Source organism: Temnothorax nylanderi, unplaced genomic scaffold (assembly GCF_030848795.1).
Source record: "Temnothorax nylanderi isolate EJ_2023f unplaced genomic scaffold, tnyl_v1.0 TNYL_tig0088_pilon, whole genome shotgun sequence".
NCBI lineage: Eukaryota > Metazoa > Arthropoda > Insecta > Hymenoptera > Formicidae > Temnothorax > Temnothorax nylanderi.
This window is the reverse complement of record NW_027249150.1, coordinates 88377-107931: the sequence shown is the minus strand read 5'-3', so window position 1 is coordinate 107931 and position 19555 is coordinate 88377. Positions and strand designations below refer to the sequence as shown.

The 19555-nt window shown below is 40.9% G+C and overlaps 2 protein-coding genes and 1 long non-coding RNA gene across 5 annotated transcripts in view; 2 read left to right on the top strand and 1 right to left on the bottom strand.

The window, feature by feature from the left end:
• LOC139774849 (cell adhesion molecule Dscam2) overlaps positions 1–12616 on the top strand; it is a 166484-nt gene extending 153868 nt beyond the window's left edge. For 2 of the 3 annotated variants that reach the window (XM_071710343.1, XM_071710344.1), the window contains exons 17-26: positions 598–812; positions 1993–2586; positions 3223–3492; positions 3894–4348; positions 4983–5256; positions 5775–5933; positions 6168–6322; positions 8268–8487; positions 9385–9475; positions 10214–12616. In XM_071710343.1, coding sequence (XP_071566444.1) covers positions 598–812; positions 1993–2586; positions 3223–3492; positions 3894–4348; positions 4983–5256; positions 5775–5933; positions 6168–6322; positions 8268–8487; positions 9385–9475; positions 10214–10478 — 2698 coding nt within the window. In that variant the 3' untranslated portion in view covers positions 10479–12616. The remainder of the gene's footprint in view (positions 1–597; positions 813–1992; positions 2587–3222; positions 3493–3893; positions 4349–4982; positions 5257–5774; positions 5934–6167; positions 6323–8267; positions 8488–9384; positions 9476–10213) is intronic. The other variant, XM_071710345.1, reaches the window with a different exon arrangement.
• LOC139774850 (uncharacterized) lies at positions 4801–6308 on the bottom strand. Its single transcript, XR_011718687.1, has 2 exons — positions 6188–6308; positions 4801–5291 (listed from the first exon to the last, which is right to left on the bottom strand). It is a non-coding gene; the product is annotated as an uncharacterized lncRNA (long non-coding RNA).
• An 889-nt stretch (positions 12617–13505) lies between the features above and the next one.
• Positions 13506–19246, top strand: LOC139774800 (actin-like protein 6B). The gene is made up of 6 exons (XM_071710284.1): positions 13506–13556; positions 13658–13858; positions 14565–15002; positions 15314–15654; positions 16066–16161; positions 16247–19246. Exons 1-6 carry the CDS (start codon positions 13532–13534, stop codon positions 16409–16411), a joined length of 1266 nt encoding a protein of 421 aa, XP_071566385.1. The 5' UTR covers positions 13506–13531; the 3' UTR covers positions 16412–19246.
• The last annotated feature ends 309 nt before the right edge of the window (positions 19247–19555 follow it).

Genomic DNA, 19555 nt, shown 5'->3' with positions numbered 1-19555 from the left:
TGTGTTTTTATTGTGTTTTTGCTACAAACTAGTTAAATTCGTCAATATCAATTTTTTCAATTTTTCTAGTAAGTCAATTATTGTTAGCTGGATCGATGTAAATTCGATAATGTAGTTTGTCATATTTCTAAATTTTACTGTTTATATTTGGCCCCATTATTATTTTTCAGTCTGTCATAAATATATACAATCTGCACAGTTTTCTTCACTTATTTCTTATTTCTTATTTTAGAATCTGCGTATTCTAGAATAATTATTTAGAATATTTAGAATAAATATTTAGAATAGAATTAACTAGAATAATCATTTAAAAGATGAAGTTTCTAATTTCTTTTACATTCTTGAACTTATATATTTCGCCTAGATCTTTTTTATTGCTATTCTATTTTAAGTTTATCTTGTTACTTTCCGCCAAGTGTGTCATGTACATAAATCCATATTATCTTTACATTTTTCACACCAGTAATCTAGTACCAAGTTTGCCACCCCGAAAGTTTGCCCAAAGTTTGGGGGTTAAAAGGAGACACTTGACACCCTTTCGACAAACTAATTAATCACCCGAGCCAGGTGTAACGAACGCTCTCTCTCGAAATTCAGGTTGGGGGCGGAGCAGTACACGTATAAAACCGTGGAAAGACGGATCTCGACGGCGAGCGTCGCCCTGGGTTTGGCAAGAACGTCCATGCCCGGACGCCAGCATCACTTGACGAACCTGAAGAAGTTCACGCGTTACAGCGTCGTCGTTCAAGCGTTCAACGCCCTCGGACCCGGTCCCATGACGCAGGAAGTTGTGGCATCGACACTCGAGGACGGTAAGCGCGCGACTGCATGTGAGAAAAAAAAGCCACGTCGATCGAGTCGACGAGAATACCACGAAGTACGTTTTTGATTGCAAACGTCACGAAACGATGACCTCTTACTTGTTTCGAATATAAAGCGATGCTAAAAATATTGTTATAATAAAATAAGTGTCAGTTTCAAATCAGTTTCAAATTGACGTCGCAGCGAGATTAATTTCGTTGAATTTCGACGAAACGACACATTTATCGTCGGGTTCCGCGACACGAATCAAACGACGAAAATATGCACGTCGGACGCGACCTGGAATTAACATATCTGGTGTCGCGATCGATCGGTGCGCGTTCGCGAGCAGGCGGGCGAGAGAGCGAGGCTCTCTTCGTCTAGACGTCTATTTTCGCGACTCGACGCCGAGGAGCTTCAAAAATTCATGAAGAGAATAATATTCGCGCCTTCTCGCGAGCCTATCATGAATTCCGCCATGAATACCGACCGCGTGCACAGGCCGCGGCTGCACGACTTCCTCGGGGGATAAATAATAAATTCAGACGCGGCAGCCGCAAATAACTTCTTTAATCCTATCCGCGCGCCGGATGGCGGACCCGACGAAACTTTCAAGTGCACTCCCGATATTTTTTCGCGAGGGGCAAACATCCCTTCCCCCCCCCCCCCCCCGCGACTCGCGCGACGACGGCACCGTGCCTGCCTCTTTAAAAAACTTTCCACCTGAAGCCGTTCTTGAAATATTCCGCGCGTATAGTCACGTCATCCTCGAATATGCGACGAATATCGACGTTTTAAATGCAATACGAATTTTATGAGCCGCACCGTTCATATTTTTCAGATTATTGCAATCATAAAAATATATATTCAATCCAGCGATATCATAATTTTCACTAAAATTAACATACGGATGAACATTTATGTGGATATAATAGATCACTATTATTAAGAAATTCGTAACGTTTTAACGTCACGTTATTTCCAATTAGTATTATTTTAATATTTTAAAATATTATAAATTATTAATTTCATAATTTATCAATCTTATATAGCGAATCTCATTTTTAAACAAATTACAGATGTTAAATGATAAAACTATGCGCGCATATAATTTTGATAGAAGATATTTGCGATACGAAGGACGACGGACTACTTGGCAGATCTTTGAAGTGAAATATTGAAATATTCTAGTTCCAAGCAGTCCTCCTCAGGATGTACGTTGCACCGCGCTCTCGTCGATGTCCTTGCAAGTCTCCTGGGAATCGCCGCCCGACTCCAGCCTGAACGGGATCCTGAAGGGTTACAAGGTCATGTGGGAGAACACGGACGCGCTGACGGAGTCCGTCAAGCCGGAGATGAAGATCACCACCGCGCTGACGGTGGTGCTCCACAGCCTGGAGAAGTACACCAATTACTCGATCCAAGTCCTGGCGTACACGAGAACCGGCGACGGGGCCTCCTCGTCGCCCCTCTACTGCGTGACCGAGGAGGACCTGCCGGAGATGCCGGCCGCCGTCAAGGCGGTCGTCAGTTCGGCCACGTCCATCATCGTCTCCTGGCTGCCGCCCCTGAAGAGCAACGGCAACATCACCTCCTACAACGTGCACGTTCGCGGATTGGGACCGGAAGGCAAGTGGCACAGGAAAGCCCTGCAGCCGTATCAGACCAGCTACCACGCCGAGGACCTGCACAAGAGGACCCAGTACGAGTTCACGATCGCGGCGGTCACCTCGGTCGGCGAGGGCCCGCAAACCCCGTCCATCATGCTCTCACCTTCCAGCGAAGGTAAAGGGATTCTCTCTTATTTCAAATTGGTTTCGCGATCGTTGTCCGCGCGCGAATGAAGTTTAATCTTAATCTTAAAATACTAAAAACGGTGTCTACGTTCTGAATATTCTGTTTATCTTATTTATATACGTGAACCTCGATGTGTTGTTCTTGTCTACTCGATGTACTTTCGATATCCGGAAGATTGTACGAGAGCGCGATAGTAGTTCGTAACAGCGAATAGTAGTTGGTGCATCGAAAATATGCAACTTTGCTCCAGTCGTGGAGTCCAGAAACTTGGAGTTCCAGGAGTTGCCTTTCGGCACACAAATTGGACTAGTTGCGAAAGTTACGTTCCGGTGCGCCGTTCACTCGTCCATCGTATAAACATCCGTTTCTCGGACTAAATGAATTGTCTACAGTCGACCAGTAACGAGATACCGAGCGCCGTACTTATGTTTGTTAATGAGCCGCGCGCTTTTTATTTTCTCCCCGGAACTCTTCGCAAACTCTCTTCCCCACGAACTCTTTAAATCTTTCCCGTCAGGAAACACTTTCTCTCCGAGTTTGCTCCGCACGGTTGTTGGTAAAAGCTAACTTAGATGACTGCGATAATCGCGTGTACTCGATAAGGGTTCGCTTACTCTATTACAGTTCGCGCCGCCATATATTCGTTCGGCACCACGCTTGTCGTACCGTGGAAGCAAGATGTGACGCTGCCCTGTCAAAGCGTGGGCAAGCCCGAGCCTTCGGTTATCTGGAAGCAATGGGGTCAGATAGTCAAGTCATCTGCGAGAGTGTCCCTCCGTCCTGATGGATCCTTGCAGATCAGTGAGCTTCATAGGGAGGATAGCGGAAATTATACTTGCTTCGTGGAGAATCGCCACGGCTCCGATCAAATAACTCATCGTTTAACCGTGCAAGGTGAGTAGCGCAATTTTCATTTTTGTAAAATAGTCACGCGAGATTTATCGTTAAAGTAATATAATATATTATTTATTTCTATATTAATTTAACTTCTGTGAAATTAATCTCGTATTTAATTTCATTTAACTTCACTTCCATTTAATCTCTATGAAATTAATCTTGTATTTAATTTCATAAGTAGACTGTCGAAAAATGTATTATATAAAATTAATGAAATTAAATTAAATTATCTGTGAAGAAAAAATAATATAAAATAAATTTTACTTGAAAAATGAAGTGTTAATATATTAATATTAGTATTAGTGAAATATAAATAAGCTTTTTCTCAAGAGGCTTGTAACTTACAGTCAAACTGTATCACAGGGAGCGATCCATAAATCAAAATTGGTCCTTTTCAGTTCCACCTGCGGCGCCGTTATTACACGCGACCAGTACCAGCAGCAATTCCATCAACGTGCAGTGGAAGAACGGTGACGACGGCGGTTCGCCGATTCGCGGCTACATCTTGCACTACAAACGCGAGTCCGGCGAGTGGGAGGAGTTCAAGGTGTCGCACAAAGTGAGCAGCTTCGTTCTGTCGCGGCTCTGGTGCGGCAACGACTACCAGATGTACCTGACGGCGTACAATCGCATCGGCATGGGCAGACCCAGCGAGATCGTCAAGGCGACGACGAAGGGCTCAAAGCCGGACGACTCGCCCGGAACTGGCGACAAGTTCGTCACGGTCAACGTTTCGTGGATCACTCTGCATCTCAGCACGTGGAACGACGGAGGGTGTCCCATAACTTTCTTCGAGCTGGAGTACAGGAAGAGCGGCGAGGGCATCTGGACCCTGATCTCGAATAATATAGAGGTATTCGGAGTGTAAAGAGTATTTTATTTCGTTAGATGTATGTGCAATGAACAAAAAAAGTTACTCGTCTTTGTTTATAAAAGCATTGTACAAATTATAAAAGACATGGTTTTTTCATTAGTTTATCATCAATTTTTCGTCAGTCGATTTTGCCCTAGCGAAAATATCGAGGTGAGTCAATATTTGTTGTAGCTTCCAATTTATAGTATCACATCTCTTTGAAATATATTAAATTTTAAATTAGGAAGAATTCTAATTAAAAAGCCTAAATTTTTGCCTAAAATTTTAACTGAGAAATATAATTTTAATACAATCGTTTAATTCTGAACGTTTGTAATTCGAAAATTATTAATTCGTGCTTCGGTATTCGCTATGGAAAAATAATCTCTAAATTGGCCCAAAAAATCTAATTAAAAAAAAAATGGCTTGAGAAATGAGACAATTTGCATAAATATATTATTATCAAAATCTTTATTCATATAAATTCTCTCGCGTTTCGATATTTCGATAACGAAACATCATATATTATAATATTATCATTGCTATATTGATAAATTTCTCTCAAACACGGTTTAATATTTAATATGCGATTACAAAACTGTGATGGACTATACGCGATTTGCATATGGTGCAGGTGCAAAAGACGTATACTCTCAGTGAACTACAACCGGGGACCACTTACGACATCCGCATAAGGGCCCACAACAATGCCGGCTCGTCAGTAGCCGAGTACAAGATAACGACGTTGCAGCCACACATTAGCACGACCATGTCCGCCATCGAGATCGATCATTACATTCCCCAGCACACCTCTGTGTATTCGGATCTGAAGCTCATCGTACCTTTGGTGCTAAGTTCATTCGCGGTCATCGCCGCAGCCGGAGCTGTCTTCTACTGCTTCCGCAAACGTTAGTCCGTCATATATGCATACAGTCCTCTAGAACTAGGATCATAAATAGCAAAAGAATCTTCAAACAATATAACGAATAAATAGTATACACATTATACACAAATAAATACGAAATATGAAAAAATATATTTATATATAAAAAAGTGTCAAATCTCAAGGCTTGGCTTATATACTCGTATATATACGCAACAATCTGTAATATTGGAAATAAAATTATATTGCATTAAACGAAGAAAACTTGGATGAAGTCATTTATGTAGTTCAACCAAGAAAACAAAGCTGAAATGAAAAATTGAAATTCTTATAAGAAGATTATAAATTATTGCGTATATACGAGTACATAAGTTTTGATTTGCCACTTCTTTTTCTTCTGCGTAAAAGTAATTAAACTACATTTGAGATAGAATCGATGGATAATGGCGACTTTTGCAAAAAAAACTGTCAATTTAGAAAAGAATTAATTGCTCGATTAATTTCAAAGTTAAGGTCAGTTATATCTTAAAGTACTAATTGCAGGTCCGTTTATGGGCGACATCGGGAGCCTGCATGACGCGCAAACCGCGGCCGCCCTAGACAATAAGCAGAACATGGAGCAGCGCGAGCAGTATTACGCTACCGTGCGTAAGCCGCTACGCTCGCCGATCCACGAGATGGGCACGCTCGAGAAAATACCAGGTGAGATAAACAGACCAGCTCGTCGGTGAAATCGAGCTCGTTCTTTCCGTAAAAAAAAAATCAACAGTGATACAAGACAAAACGCGGGGATAGGTCTCTTTTTCTCTCTCTTTCCCTCTTTCCTCTTTCTCTCCCTCTCTCTCTCTCTCTGCGGAGAAATCGAGATCGCGCGAGGGGCAAACGATTGCGGCCCGGAAGTCACTATTAACGAATCGCCATTAAACATGCTTGTAGAATATTCGGAAGATATCTACCCGTACGCCACGTTCCAGCTGGAGGAAAGCGTTCCTGCAGGAGGCGACAGCCGCTGCAATTCTGCCGCGCCACTTCAGACCTTTGTCTATCACGACCCTCGTCTCTCCACTGCCGATACCCTTCAGTTACGAGAGGTATCGTCCGCCGATCTATCGTTGTTAGAATTGCCGTCTTCTCGCCGCACGTTTCTGTCCCGCGCAATTTCCGATCGCGGAATATTCTATCTTCTTATCTCTGATTCTTGTTTCACGATTCGCTCTCCTAACTTCTCTTTTGCGACTTTTGCGACATAGAGCGAATATTTTGCGCAATTTAGGCGCGATAGCAATCCACATATAACGTCTATTTTTTCTAAGTGAAATAATCTTTAGAGAAATTCTAGTTATCCTTGAATTTCTTTAAAATTTTTCGATTTCTTTATCTTTAGGATCTAGATTTTTTTTGTAATTTATAATGTTGTCAATCGAGACAAAGTATTACAAAAGTCGCAATTTTATACGTGATTGAAATCATGATTCGGGGTTCTACAGCACGGAGAAAAAAATATCGTATCAACAGCATTAGTCTAATTGGAAATAATCTTGTTAATTCAATATGTCATGCTTTTGTTTCAATAAAATAAGTATTTCTTTTAATAAAATAAGTATTGTTTCACTAATACTGTTATTGAATTAGCGAGATTATTTCCAATTAGACTAATGCTGTCGATACATCGTCATTTTTTTCTCTGTGAACGATGCAAGAAGTAGACGTTTATATTCAACCAGACAATGACGTTAAACGTGCGGGAAGAAACGCGCGAGCATGATGATCTGTCACTGCTTTTATCATTCACTCTCATACATATTCCCGGCTTCGTTACACCTGCGATAATTGCATGCGCACATCCCGATCAGTGCACCGAGATCACCTTATCCTCGCGACGCAAATCGGAACCCTTGGCGATCCTTTGTGCGAATACTCACTCGCACTCGCATGCACGATGTGCGTTTTTCGAGTTTCTTGTCACGTGCGCGATCAGTACGGACAGACGTTATTACGAATTTTAATTCGCGCGCGAACCTTCTTGGTCTTTTCTATTAGTTCTATCAGTTCGGAAAACCGCGGACTTCTCTAATCTTCTTTTTTTTTCAATGGCGAAATCGTGATGCTAATATTGCGAGTTACATCATTGCGACTGCTGGTCCCAGTGCTGGTCGTTTCGCTTCGTTTCGCAACTGTCCTGTGGCGGCTCGCGAGAATCGAGGAGTTAAAGTATTGATTGGAGCAGACCTATACCGAAGCGCTGTTCGTCATTTTACACATTTGCATCTGTCGCCGAGTCTCGTCTAGCTTTATTAGCTGTAGCATAAAACTCTCTCATTATTCATCGCTCCCGCGATTCCTAGTTCGGCAAAGTAGAATAGAGTTTCTGTAGAAGATGGTGACAAAATTTGTTGCTCTTTCCCTTCACTACTAGTAGAGAAAAAAAAATATATCTCTCTTGACTATTACTTCGAAATGATTAAAAAATATAAAGTAATAGAAAAAAATATTACTTTGTTTATCTTTTATTATTAATAAAATCAATGTATCTTTAATATCTCGATATGGCGTTTTTCAATTTAATAACGAATAATATTTTAGTATAATATTTTCTGTAAAAAGTTGATTACAATGAATAACAAGAGAAACTTATTTTTATAAAATTAAATGTACACAAATATGATAGATATTTGAATTTAATAAACGGACATTTATTTTTACAAGAGAACATATTCGATTCTTTTTCATTCTCAACTGTCCGAGGGTTGTCCGCTTGACTAAGCGAACATCTTTCGCTCTCGAGATTCCCGCGACACGTCGACTCGCTTCTTGAATACGTGTAACAATCCCGACGAGATAAATTAATTATCGATCCGGTTAGGCGGAAGCTCGCGTAGTCACGAGATCCTCGACGATTCTGCTTTAATCTTGAGGTCGCTCCTCGTGCGATCCGGTCGAGAGAGACCGCCGATCGGGATCGGGGGGATGCGGCGCGATACGGCGCGATACGCGGTGTGCCATCTCATGGAAAAAACCAATTCCGTCTGATTGCAGTCGGATTGCAACCGGTACACTAAGGTGCGCGGAGGCCGTTCGTCCTCTGCGCCGTTGCACAAAGCGCACAAGGTCAGTCAGGGCAAGTCCGAGTCGGAGGAGTACGACACCCTGGGCTCGGATAGCGACACGGAAGTCGGGACCAGCAGCCGAACCGAGTCTTCCAATCACCTCGTCGATTCGCACCACTCGGCATCTGCGGCCGACTCGCGCGTCCACAGTATGCAATATTTTCACCTCTCTCTCTCTCTCTCTCTCTCTCTCTCTCTCTCTCTCTCTCTCTCTCTCTCCTCTCTCTCTCTCTCTCTCTCTCTCTCTCTCTCTCTCTCTCTCTCTCTCTCTCTCTCTCTCTCTCTCTCTCTCTCTCTCTCTCTCTCTCTCTCTCTCTCTCTCTCTCTCTCTCTCTCTCTCTCTCTCTCTCTCTCTCTCTCTCTCTCTCTCTCTCTCTCTCTCTCTCTCTCTCTCTCTCTCTCTCTCTCTCTCTCTCTCTCTCTCTCTCTCTCTCTCTCTCTCTCTCTCTCTCTCCCTCTCTCTCTCTCTCCCTCTCTCTCTCTCTCCCTCTCTCTCTCTCTCTCTCTCTCTCTCTTTCTTTTTCTCTTTTTCTGTGCCTCTCTCTCTCTCTCTCTCTCTCTCTCTCTGTCTCTGTCTCTCTCTCTAGTCTCTCTTCCTCAGGAGTGTAGCAGTAGGATAGAAGGCAGCTTCTTGGACTAGAAACGAAGGCTCCGGTTTTTTTTTCATCCTTTTTTTTCGACGCGGTCTCGCTGGAGATTCAGTCCTACAATTTTTGCTTTCGTACCCGAAAATCCTACGCCACGCTTCGATTTCCGTTTCCGCGAGGCTCGCGTTTTCCACTGCTTCTAGCTGCGAGCAATTTCGTCCTACCGTCGGTTTGTTTGTTTTTCCACAGACATAATTTTGTTCGATGCACGTATATACGTGTATGCGACACACTCTTTCCTTGGTTGCAGTCTTGTCTGCACGAACCGCCTGTTATGCATCGCGCAATGTAGATCCACGACGAAGTGCCTGCCGCGTGAGATCGCGAGAGCACTTGCGATTAATCATTTACATTCAGCGAATTAGGAATAAGAGACAAAGGGGAAATGTTTGCTTGCAGACTTCCTGTACCATGGACCAGAATCTAGCACGTCTACAGAACCCTCACCGATTTTTGAGAGAAAATCGTTTCCTGGAAGGGGAAGACCCAAGTAAGCCTATCGCTGGTTGATTATTTAATTTCTTTAATTTCTCCCACGATACTTCCGGATCTCTGAGCTAATCGTTCGTTTTTTATATTTAACACATTATTGACTACCAAAATTCGACGTTAGATCTAAATTTAAAATACATAATACTTATTAAACTAATTATTGATTAACCAAATTACTTAAAAGCCGATAGTTAAATATATATTATCTGAACACATTTCCTAATCAATTTAGAAAAAAGGCCGTTTTACTAGATCAGGACTAGATCTTGGTTGCCTATAAATGGAGGGGTAAAAACCAGAGTGGTGTAAGTCAAATTTTTAAAAATATTTTCTTGTGTGCATAGATGCAATCTGTACAATATATAAATTGCATCTATGCACACGAGAAAATATTAAAAAAAATTTAACTTACACCACTTTGATTTTTACCCCTCCAAATAATATTGATAATTAATTTAATTATGTGATAGTACTGTTCTACTTTTGGTTGAGACTACGTTTCAAGTAACGCCCGAAAGTAACTACGCGCCGTTGCGCGTGGTTTGATGGGGCGATCAATTACATAAATTCACGCAAATAATATTATTAGGCAACCAAGATCCAATTTTGACCATAAAACGGCCTTTTCTCTAAATTAATTGTATTATCATTTGTTTGACATTTCCTAAATTCTAAACTAAATATGTTCTACAGCTTGCAAGGTAATGAGATAAAGGAAGATCCGTTTGTATTCCAGGATGTTACAGCTGGCGCGTCATACCAGCGAGGAGGCCCGTGCCAACTTCGGGCCAATCTCCGGGCCTGGCCATCCCAAGCACCAGTCGGGCAATCCCTGTGCCAATCGGGACCAGGAGCGTGACGGATCAGGAAACCTGTTCGTCCCCAAGCTGGACCCACCCTCGGGGTTCTCCGACGCGTTTGAGCTAAGCGAGGCCGAGTGCGACTTCGATCGCGGTCACAACAGTCAACGAAATGTCCGTGACTTCGTAATCGCGGTGTAAATAGCGTGTAAAAGCCTCCGACGCGTACGCGGGGACCCCTCGCCGTAAGGTAAAAGAGAAGAGAGGAGAGTTAAAAAAAAAAAGTAAATAGCGAGAGAATAAAGAGGAGAGTATAAAAGTAAGGGAAAAAAAGTCGCGCGAGAATTTATGTAAGCCGCGGTCCGTCGTTTCGTTAATGCGAATTGGCGCCTCGCGTCCGATCGCCAGCCAGTCAAGTGATATTATAATTCCACGTGCTCCTTCGTCCTACGCCCCGGCCTACGTCGACGAGAACGCGTCCGTCAGCTCGACCACCGTGCTCCGTAAACTGCCACCGGCCGTTTCCCGGCGAGATCGGTCCGACACGTCAAGATTATTTCTCGGCTTAACTATATTAGGGCTAAAAACGATTTAGGCGAACGATCGCGAACGCGCCGCGATTGATCGTATAAACAAAGTTAAGTTTAACGAGAGACAGAGAATCTATGAATCAGAGAATAAGCTGCCGTTTATTGGTTCCTCTCCGGATGGAACCGCCAAGTTTTACGCATCGCGTCGCTCGGGCGTGCTCGTGCGAGCGCTCGAGCGGAGCGGGTCGAGCCCTACGTTGTTGTCTGTTCTATATTCGTGGCGGAAAAAAAAGCAAGTGGAACGCGGACGAGCGTTTCGACGACGACGATCCGTATAAACTGCCACGTTTTATTCCACACGCTCCGTGTAATAATCCTAGTTAGTTAAATTGGCGGTGCTATACGCGCGATCCGCATCCACCTCGGATTTCTTCCCTCCACGCGACGATCTCTGTACGCGGGTATATCTGCCTCCGAAAGCACGTGAACCGCACGTACGCCCTCCCCTCTCCCTTCCCCCCCCCCGCATACAGTCTTCTAATTGTTACGATGAAAATACGACGCGAACGCGCGACGACTGCAATTAAACTGTAAAAGTCTAACGGTAACTGCCATCTTACTCTATTACGAAGCGACCAACGCGACCGCGAAGAAACTTACGATCGATCGAGACCACCCCGCGAATCGTTCTCCGACAATTGCACGTGTCTCTCTCTCCCTCTCTTGGCGCGAGACACCTGCACATGCATATCGAAGCGAGCAATATGCGAACCTCCGAACATTTTCCCCTTGTCTTCCAGTCATTCTCATCGATCGAGCATTCATCGCGCTATAATCGAAACGCTACCATCTTCCGCTTCTCCACGAAGAACGTTACCGTCTAAGTAAAGAGAAAGTATAACGCGACCATTCGTCGTTGCCGTCAGTGTCGTTTTAACTTATCCTCGAGAGACTGAAAGAAGCATCGTAGATTTAGGTTTACACTCGACGTCTGTCGCAAGGCAAGCTCATATATAAGTCTCTGCGGTTCGTGCGAGAAAATTTAACGACGCCAGTGAAGAAAGAACACCGTCGAACACACAGAGTGCCGCGAAAGGGACGTCGAATGCGAGGGGATGCCGAGCGTAAACCTAGTTTTAGTAGACAAATTACCACGTAGCGTAAACGTAACGGCCGAACGTAATGTCTGTAAGCTGTCTATTACTACTGTACCCGTTGTACACCTCGCTCATCACAAACTGCCGCGTACATCACCCGCCATCCGAGACCCAGCCCCCCTTCCCAAAAGATGAAAGAAGAAGAGAGTAGGAGGAGATAGAAGAAACCATAAAGGCGATGCCAGTCTGCGTCGATTAACGATCGACGGACCCCGAAGATGATGGCGATGATGATGATGACCTGAGAAATTATTGAGGTACACGAGAAGAGTACTGTTTCGCGAATGTCATCGCAACCTTGATACCACGTGTTGCCATCGAATCAATTTTGCCGAAACGTCACCCGTTGGCTGGTTGGGTTACCGTTCACACTTCGGTCGGGTGACGATGATTTTTCGGTCGGCCAGTTTAAATCCCCCCGTGCCCCCCGTCTCCCACCCCCCATGTGCCCCACCCTGTTATTTCAGCCCTCGAGTCATTCGCGCGAGGTGGAGGAAAGCGAAAAAGGAGTCGCCCTGTTGATATATCGTCTATCTTTACGACACACGAAATGATTTACCACGAAATTCGTACTATTGTGTTTTAGACGACTTTAGATTGTTTATATTCTATTTACTTTGTAAAATATACAACACTAATTCCATATTGGAAACGTGCCTGTGTGTTTCTTTACCCGTCCGTCCATCTCCTGTCCGCTAAAACCTAATGGCAAATCTGTTTTGCAGAAATGCACAAGTTGATTGACGCAAGAGGTGCAATACAACTTTTATCAGACAGTGTTGAAAGAACTTTTTTTTTTTTCACAAAAAATATTAATTTTATCGTTCTCTCTTCGCGATGCTGATTGGAGCTTTTGCTATATGTTGTGCTTATTTCGTACCATCATCACGCAAATTAGATATTTTAATAGCTTAAATGTTAACAGGATTAATTTTATTCATTACGAACAGTTTGATACCAATTTGAAATTGAGAAGATAAAGGAAATCGTATTTATTTTCGAGTCTGTGTGTGTGTGTATATAAACAGGAATGAATTCCACAAGCAACGCATTAAGTCTGATGTAGACAAACGCGAATAAACAAAAATCATTCATTAAAACAAAATTTGTTACGAAATTGTATAATATACATATATCACCTATGATAATTGATTTTTTATTTAATCACTCGAACCACTTGATAAATTGATTCGTCGACAGTGAAAATGATTGAAAGCAGTTACTATACTATCTATTTTCGCAATATTCTTTTTTCTAAAGATTTCATGGCGATTTAATTTATAGATAAATTAAATATTCATCAATTGCTTAAAATATTAAACTAAACTGAATTATGTTATGTTACATTCTATAAAAAAATTATTATGTTTGTCGCTGTAACCAACGATCGATTAGTCTTAAGAGAATATATAGCCATGCAACCCTCTCAATTCATACAGATTCGGCAATGTGTGCATGTACATTTGCATGTGCGAGTGTGTGTGTATGTGTGTATACATATATACACATCGTAAGGGTGAAACAGTCCATCCGGGCATGCGCCAGGCTTCCTCTCCCTTCAGATACTATGAGCGGTGGTGTCTACGGCGGTGGTAAGTACGGGGCCGCGCTCCATAATTATTCCGACTAGAAAAAGGATTGCGTTTACACGCCGCACTAATTCCGCGTGGCTGTCCGTGATTGTTAACGCCAGACGAGGTAGGTGCTATCATCTTCGACGTCGGACACCAGAGCCTACGCGTGGGATATGGCGGCGAGGACACGCCGAAAGCCGAGATCCCGACGACCCTCGGGGTGTGGGAGGAACCCGCCGACCCCGGCGGGATCGACTGTAACAATATCACCAGAAAACACTACAACATCGACGTCACGGCTATCCAAGTGCGAAAGAAGGGTATACGCCATCATATTTTATTTCCATTAGCAGAGTTGCGAAAAATCAGATGATTAAATATAATAATATATAAAATGTAACTATAATAATACGAGAAACACGTCAAAAGTGTGAAAACATATTTTAGATTATCTCAGGTTTGTATTTCATGTAATGGTAATTCACGCACGTGATAATAAATATTCTGCCACTAATTATTAGAGAGACCGATATTTCAATCGATATGCCGACAAGCATGTTATTTAAATAGCAAATAATATTGCTCGCGGAATATAGTAACTTTTAACTAGAATGTAGAAATCTTGCAGAACATACATAATAATCTCAGAAATAAGGATAGAAATAGAATAATAAATAAGAAATATCTTTTTCCGTGATATTAATAAAAACGTAATCAATTGCAGGCATTCCATTTCAAAATTGACTTATTCGAAAGCAAAGTTTGTACAAAACAAAAAATTCTATATTTTTTTCACGTAGAATTACCTTCTGATTGCGCGACAAAATGTTCTAAATAAAATATTTTTTTACGTAAAACTTTAATCAGCTATAAATATTTCTTATCAAAGTGTATGATTCATTCAGTTTACAGTTAGATTAATCAGTACAATTACAATGTCATTGTCAGCAATGTCAGCATCTTTAAATGTTACTACAGCTTACTCTTAGACCTTTCGCAATATTGAAACGTCCGATTTCGATTTAGATATGGAGATAGTGAGCCTGATGAAGGACGGCATGATCGACGACTGGGACATGTTCGAGCGACTGACCGAGTACACGTACAAGCAACGACTGCACGCCTTAGCCGAGCACCATCCGATCCTGATGACCGAGTGCCCGTGGAACACCAGACTGAAGCGCGAGAAGCTGTTGGAGCTGATGTTCGAGAAGTTCAACGTGCCGGCCATGTATATCTGCAAGAACGCCGTGCTGGCCGCTTACGCGAACGGCAGGTCCACGGCGATGGTCGTGGATAGCGGTGCCACGCACACCAGCGCGGTGCCAGTCCACGACGGTTACGTCATCACCCAGGGAATCGTCAAGAGTCCCTTAGGCGGTGATTTCATCACCATGCAATGTAGACAGTTCTTCGAGGAGAAAGACATCGAACTGCTGCCGGCTTGTCTTGTCGCCAGCAAAGGTAAACGATAGTCCGTTGATGATGAAGGGATTCAAAGAATGTAGTTAATTCAAATTGAAGAGAAAATGCGTAAAGTTTTTCTAAATATATATAAAAGAAATTTACGTAGAATTATATTACGCAGAATAAATTATTATATAGTTGTCTCTCACTTTTAATAGATTTTTTTTAAGTAAAAACTTGAAAAAATGTAAAAAAGTAAAAAAATTGAAGTAAAAGGATTTAAAAAGTATAATTTGGATTCCAACGGACTGCGAGGAATTCTAACATAATTTTGAAGATTTCTGCTCACCAATTCATGTTTCTTTTAGACGTAGTACGAGAGAGAGATCCACCCCGCTGGACAAAACGACCAGGACCGCAACCAACGTCGTCCTGGCTGAGCTATATGGTCCGAGAGCTGCTGCAGGACTTCCAGATGAACTGTCTGCAAGTGTCGGACAGTCCCTACGACGAAGACGTGGCGAACGCTCTGCCTATGAAGCATTACGAATTTCCGACCGGCTACAACGATGATTACGGATCCGTGAGGCTCATGATACCCGAAGCTCTCTTCGATCCCAGCAACGTTAAGGGTGTGGGCGCGAGTATTTTGGGAGTCGGCCCTCTTGTCACCACGAGTGTCGGAATGTGCGACATGGACATCAGACCAGTACGTATTTCCGGAAACAAATTCACATAAAATTTATGCATAAAGTTCATTTTGACGATTAAATATAACCTTCTTGAGGCGTTTTGAATCGATTTGACGGAATCTTTGATCACATAGTCGTGCCATAAATTCTGTCTCTAAGAAAAATGGATTTATTTCATAATTAAAATAAAAAGCATATGAAATATAGATATATCTTATTAAATTGAACAATTACAGTACAAACATAATGATAAATAATAAAATGTCTATCTTTTGCCTTCATAAATTTCTTCAAACCATCGGACTTCAAACTCTGTACATAACTATGCATATGTTATATTAATATCCTATTTATACTATTAATATAATACTAATATATCATTATTATATAATTATAATATTTATAAAATAAGGAAATCTCTGTTGCAGAGTCTGTATGGCAGCGTGGTGGTGACTGGCGGCAATTCTTGTCTTCAAGGATTTAGCGAGAGACTGAATCGGGACTTGGGCAGTAAGACCCCTCCGGTAAGCACGTTCTGTACTCACACTAATTTACTCATTACCGAGTTTCGGGCCTCTCGATTTATGACGACGCAATTTTTCTTCGCAGAGCATGAGACTGAAAATAATCAGCGCGAACAGCTCGAGCGAGCGACGTTATGGTGCCTGGATCGGCGGCTCGATTCTCAGCTCCTTGGGCTCGTTCCAACAAATGTGGCTGTCGCGTCAGGAGTACGAGGAATCCGGCAAACTTATTTTGGAAAGATGCGCGTAATTCAGTAATGAAGAAATTTTAAAAATCACGGTACGAAAAACGGACGCTCTCCGTTTTCAGTAGATTGATTACCTTCTTAGTTAGGCTTTTGTTAATAATCGCTTCCAAAAATCTAAAACTTTTGATTTAAATGAAAATTAGGATATTCTTGCGACATTTCTTGAACATTTCATTTGCCAGAACAATCATTTTATGAATTAGTATGAGAGAAGATGGACTCGTTAATTTAGTCTAAATCGTAAATACTAATCAAACGTCTTACGTAAACGTTAGAAGCGATTTACATAAAGATTGACGTAATGGCGACGGTGTAATGTAAGCCGTCCTCGTGAGCAACAACCATCAAATTCGTTTTGAAGCCTAAAAATTTAAGGATACTGCTAAAGCATTATTAATAAAAAAAAACCGTAGATAGTGTGCTAAGGTTTTTTCGCGATCTGCGAGAAATTATTTTTCACGACAAAGCATCAAACACAATGTTTTCTCGCAACCTTGCGCACTTGTAATGAGCAAAAAGTGCGATTAATCAAAAGCATCCTGTATAACACGTAAATCGCGAGTATAAGCAATGTTTAATCGACAACTCGCTTAGACGCCTAATTAGATAGACGTATAAATATAACACGCGCGGCTTATAAGAATACAGTTCCTAATTGCTCCGTGAATCTTCCATACATCGTATCTTACAATTAGAAAGGAGGAATCACCTCTCCCGTTAAAGCCATTCCAAAACAAATATAAATGGATACAATTTATCGCGTAGTAGACTTTCATTATTTTACCAGATATTTATTTTTATTAGATATTTATTTGCTGTAAGCACAAAATACTTGTTTTATACATCGAGACAATAGAGACATATCGCAATTGTTCTCGTTTATAAGTTATCCTGAAGAAAAATAACATTATCGTATATAACGTAGTAAAAATAATATTTCTAGCATATACTATACTCACTATTTACGTCCTGCTAAATATAAAAAATATCATCACATGCGAGTCATGCATTATTAATCTTAGAACTACATGCATATTTTTTTATACGCGCGAACTACATACCGGATCTCGCAAACCCAGTTGGATATTTTTATATGTAACTCCGGTAAAAGAACATATTTTTCGACAAATCTTTTTCCAGGAAATGTCAAACATTGTAGAATTAAAAAATACGATTGTAAAGTCAAAATTTAATCGACTTGCTAAATTAAAATAAAAAATAGGTGTTTGAACAAGGAGAAATTTTCAAGAATGTTAATGACTTGAAATTCTTGTCGGGTCTTGCAGATTTGTATGTGTGTAGTTCTAGGTTTAAGAAACTGGCGTAAGTATTTTCATAAAGAAGAAATATTGCTCGAACTGAAAAGCAACCGGCGCGGCGGACTGTAAACATGGCAATAGCACAGTTGAAAAAGGCAGCAACTTAAAATTCCGCAGTAAAGATTCTTATTTTTCCAACTGTTCAAAATCTTTTAATTATTACTTTATATATAATTTAATTATTACTTTATATGCTTGCAACACACATATAATTAATTTCATTTGTATATAATTGAACAAGTTATAATATTTGTCGCTATTAAATATTGTACAAAGATTGGATCTTTGTAAAAAAGATGTTGAGTTGCTGCTTTCTCGAATTGTATCGTTGAAACAATCACACACTTCGGCAAGACAAAAAATGTTTATCATCTCGACGGTTTCGATGATCATTTTATTAAAATTGACGTAAATGTCTATAATACTCACAATCACAATTTCTCAATCAAAAGACTTAAGAATAATATCGATATATTAAAGTAGAAACGTGGTAGTTCGAACTAGTAATTTTTATATCTAATCGCAAGTGAGTAGGTAAGGAGACGGCGTAATCCAAGTGCGTTATTACGATTTCTAATTCATCAGTGAGGTCAATTCGTTACTGTACTACTAATACTGAGATAATCCTCGAATCTTCGTGCGATCATCCTAGTGGAAAAATGTCTCAGAATTTTTTAGATTTTTTATACGAATTGGAACATTTTTCAGAAGAAATAATAATAATAAAATATTTCAGATTTTTCCCGCTAACATATTTTTATAGAAATCTGAATAAATGAGAGAAAATCTGCGCAATTTTTCAGAAATTTTCATACATAATACATACGGATACTGAAATATTTCGAAAATTCTCATCCAATTATTCCTGAAGTATCTGAGAAATTATATACATATATTTTTTTTGAATTTTTTACAAGTCTAAATTCTTAGAAAAAAATCTGAGAAAATATGAGACATTTTTTCAACATTCTTGCGGACCCACGAGAATACTTGCGCATCCCGTTTGCTCGTAGCAAGAAAATAACGATGTGAAGATCGACAACTAATAGCAACCTCAGAGTACATATATCTACGGTATCAAAAAGAGTTAAACAAGACTACAGTACAAGTCAAAATTTAGATGCGCTATAGAAGAAATAGTACAATTCGCAAAATTTAGGCACAGCACCGTAAAATAAATAGGCTTACAGTACAACGCAGAATCTAGATACAGTACTTCGAGAAAGATTTCTTTCATTCCGCAGCGAAAACGCAGATGATATTCGTATGTCACGTGCTACGTCGCCGTATAATGTATCATGTAAACTTAATATGCGACATGTACTGCAATATGCCCTGTTCCTAATATATCTTTTAAACGTTTGTACCGAATAAAGCTCGGACATTTGTAATACATTGCAATCAAAACTACTTATTGTTAGAAGACACTTAAAATGAGTCTAGAAAGTTTCCGCGAGCGATACGGTCGTGGCTTAAAAAAATGTTTAAAAAATCCAATAAATATGATTATAAAGTAGAGTTAAAAGTAGTAGTTAATAAAACGATAAAAATTCACCTCCGTGTCGCCTGCATCCTAATCGTTCGCCACACTTTCCCTCGAAATTTCGTAGACTCAAATGCTTCTAGTAAAGCTAGAAGATTAGCTGGAACATTAATCGCTTCACAATCCCGCAAACGCGCTAGGAGCAGTTACGTTTGATCTACCTACGATCGTTAAATTAATAAAAGAAACAGCCGCGTTATCTTCGCCTCTAATCGCGGGCGTGTTACGTCGAGAAATTTTCGGAAGCGAAAGTCTCCGCTTGCGGACGATTGTAATGAATATAT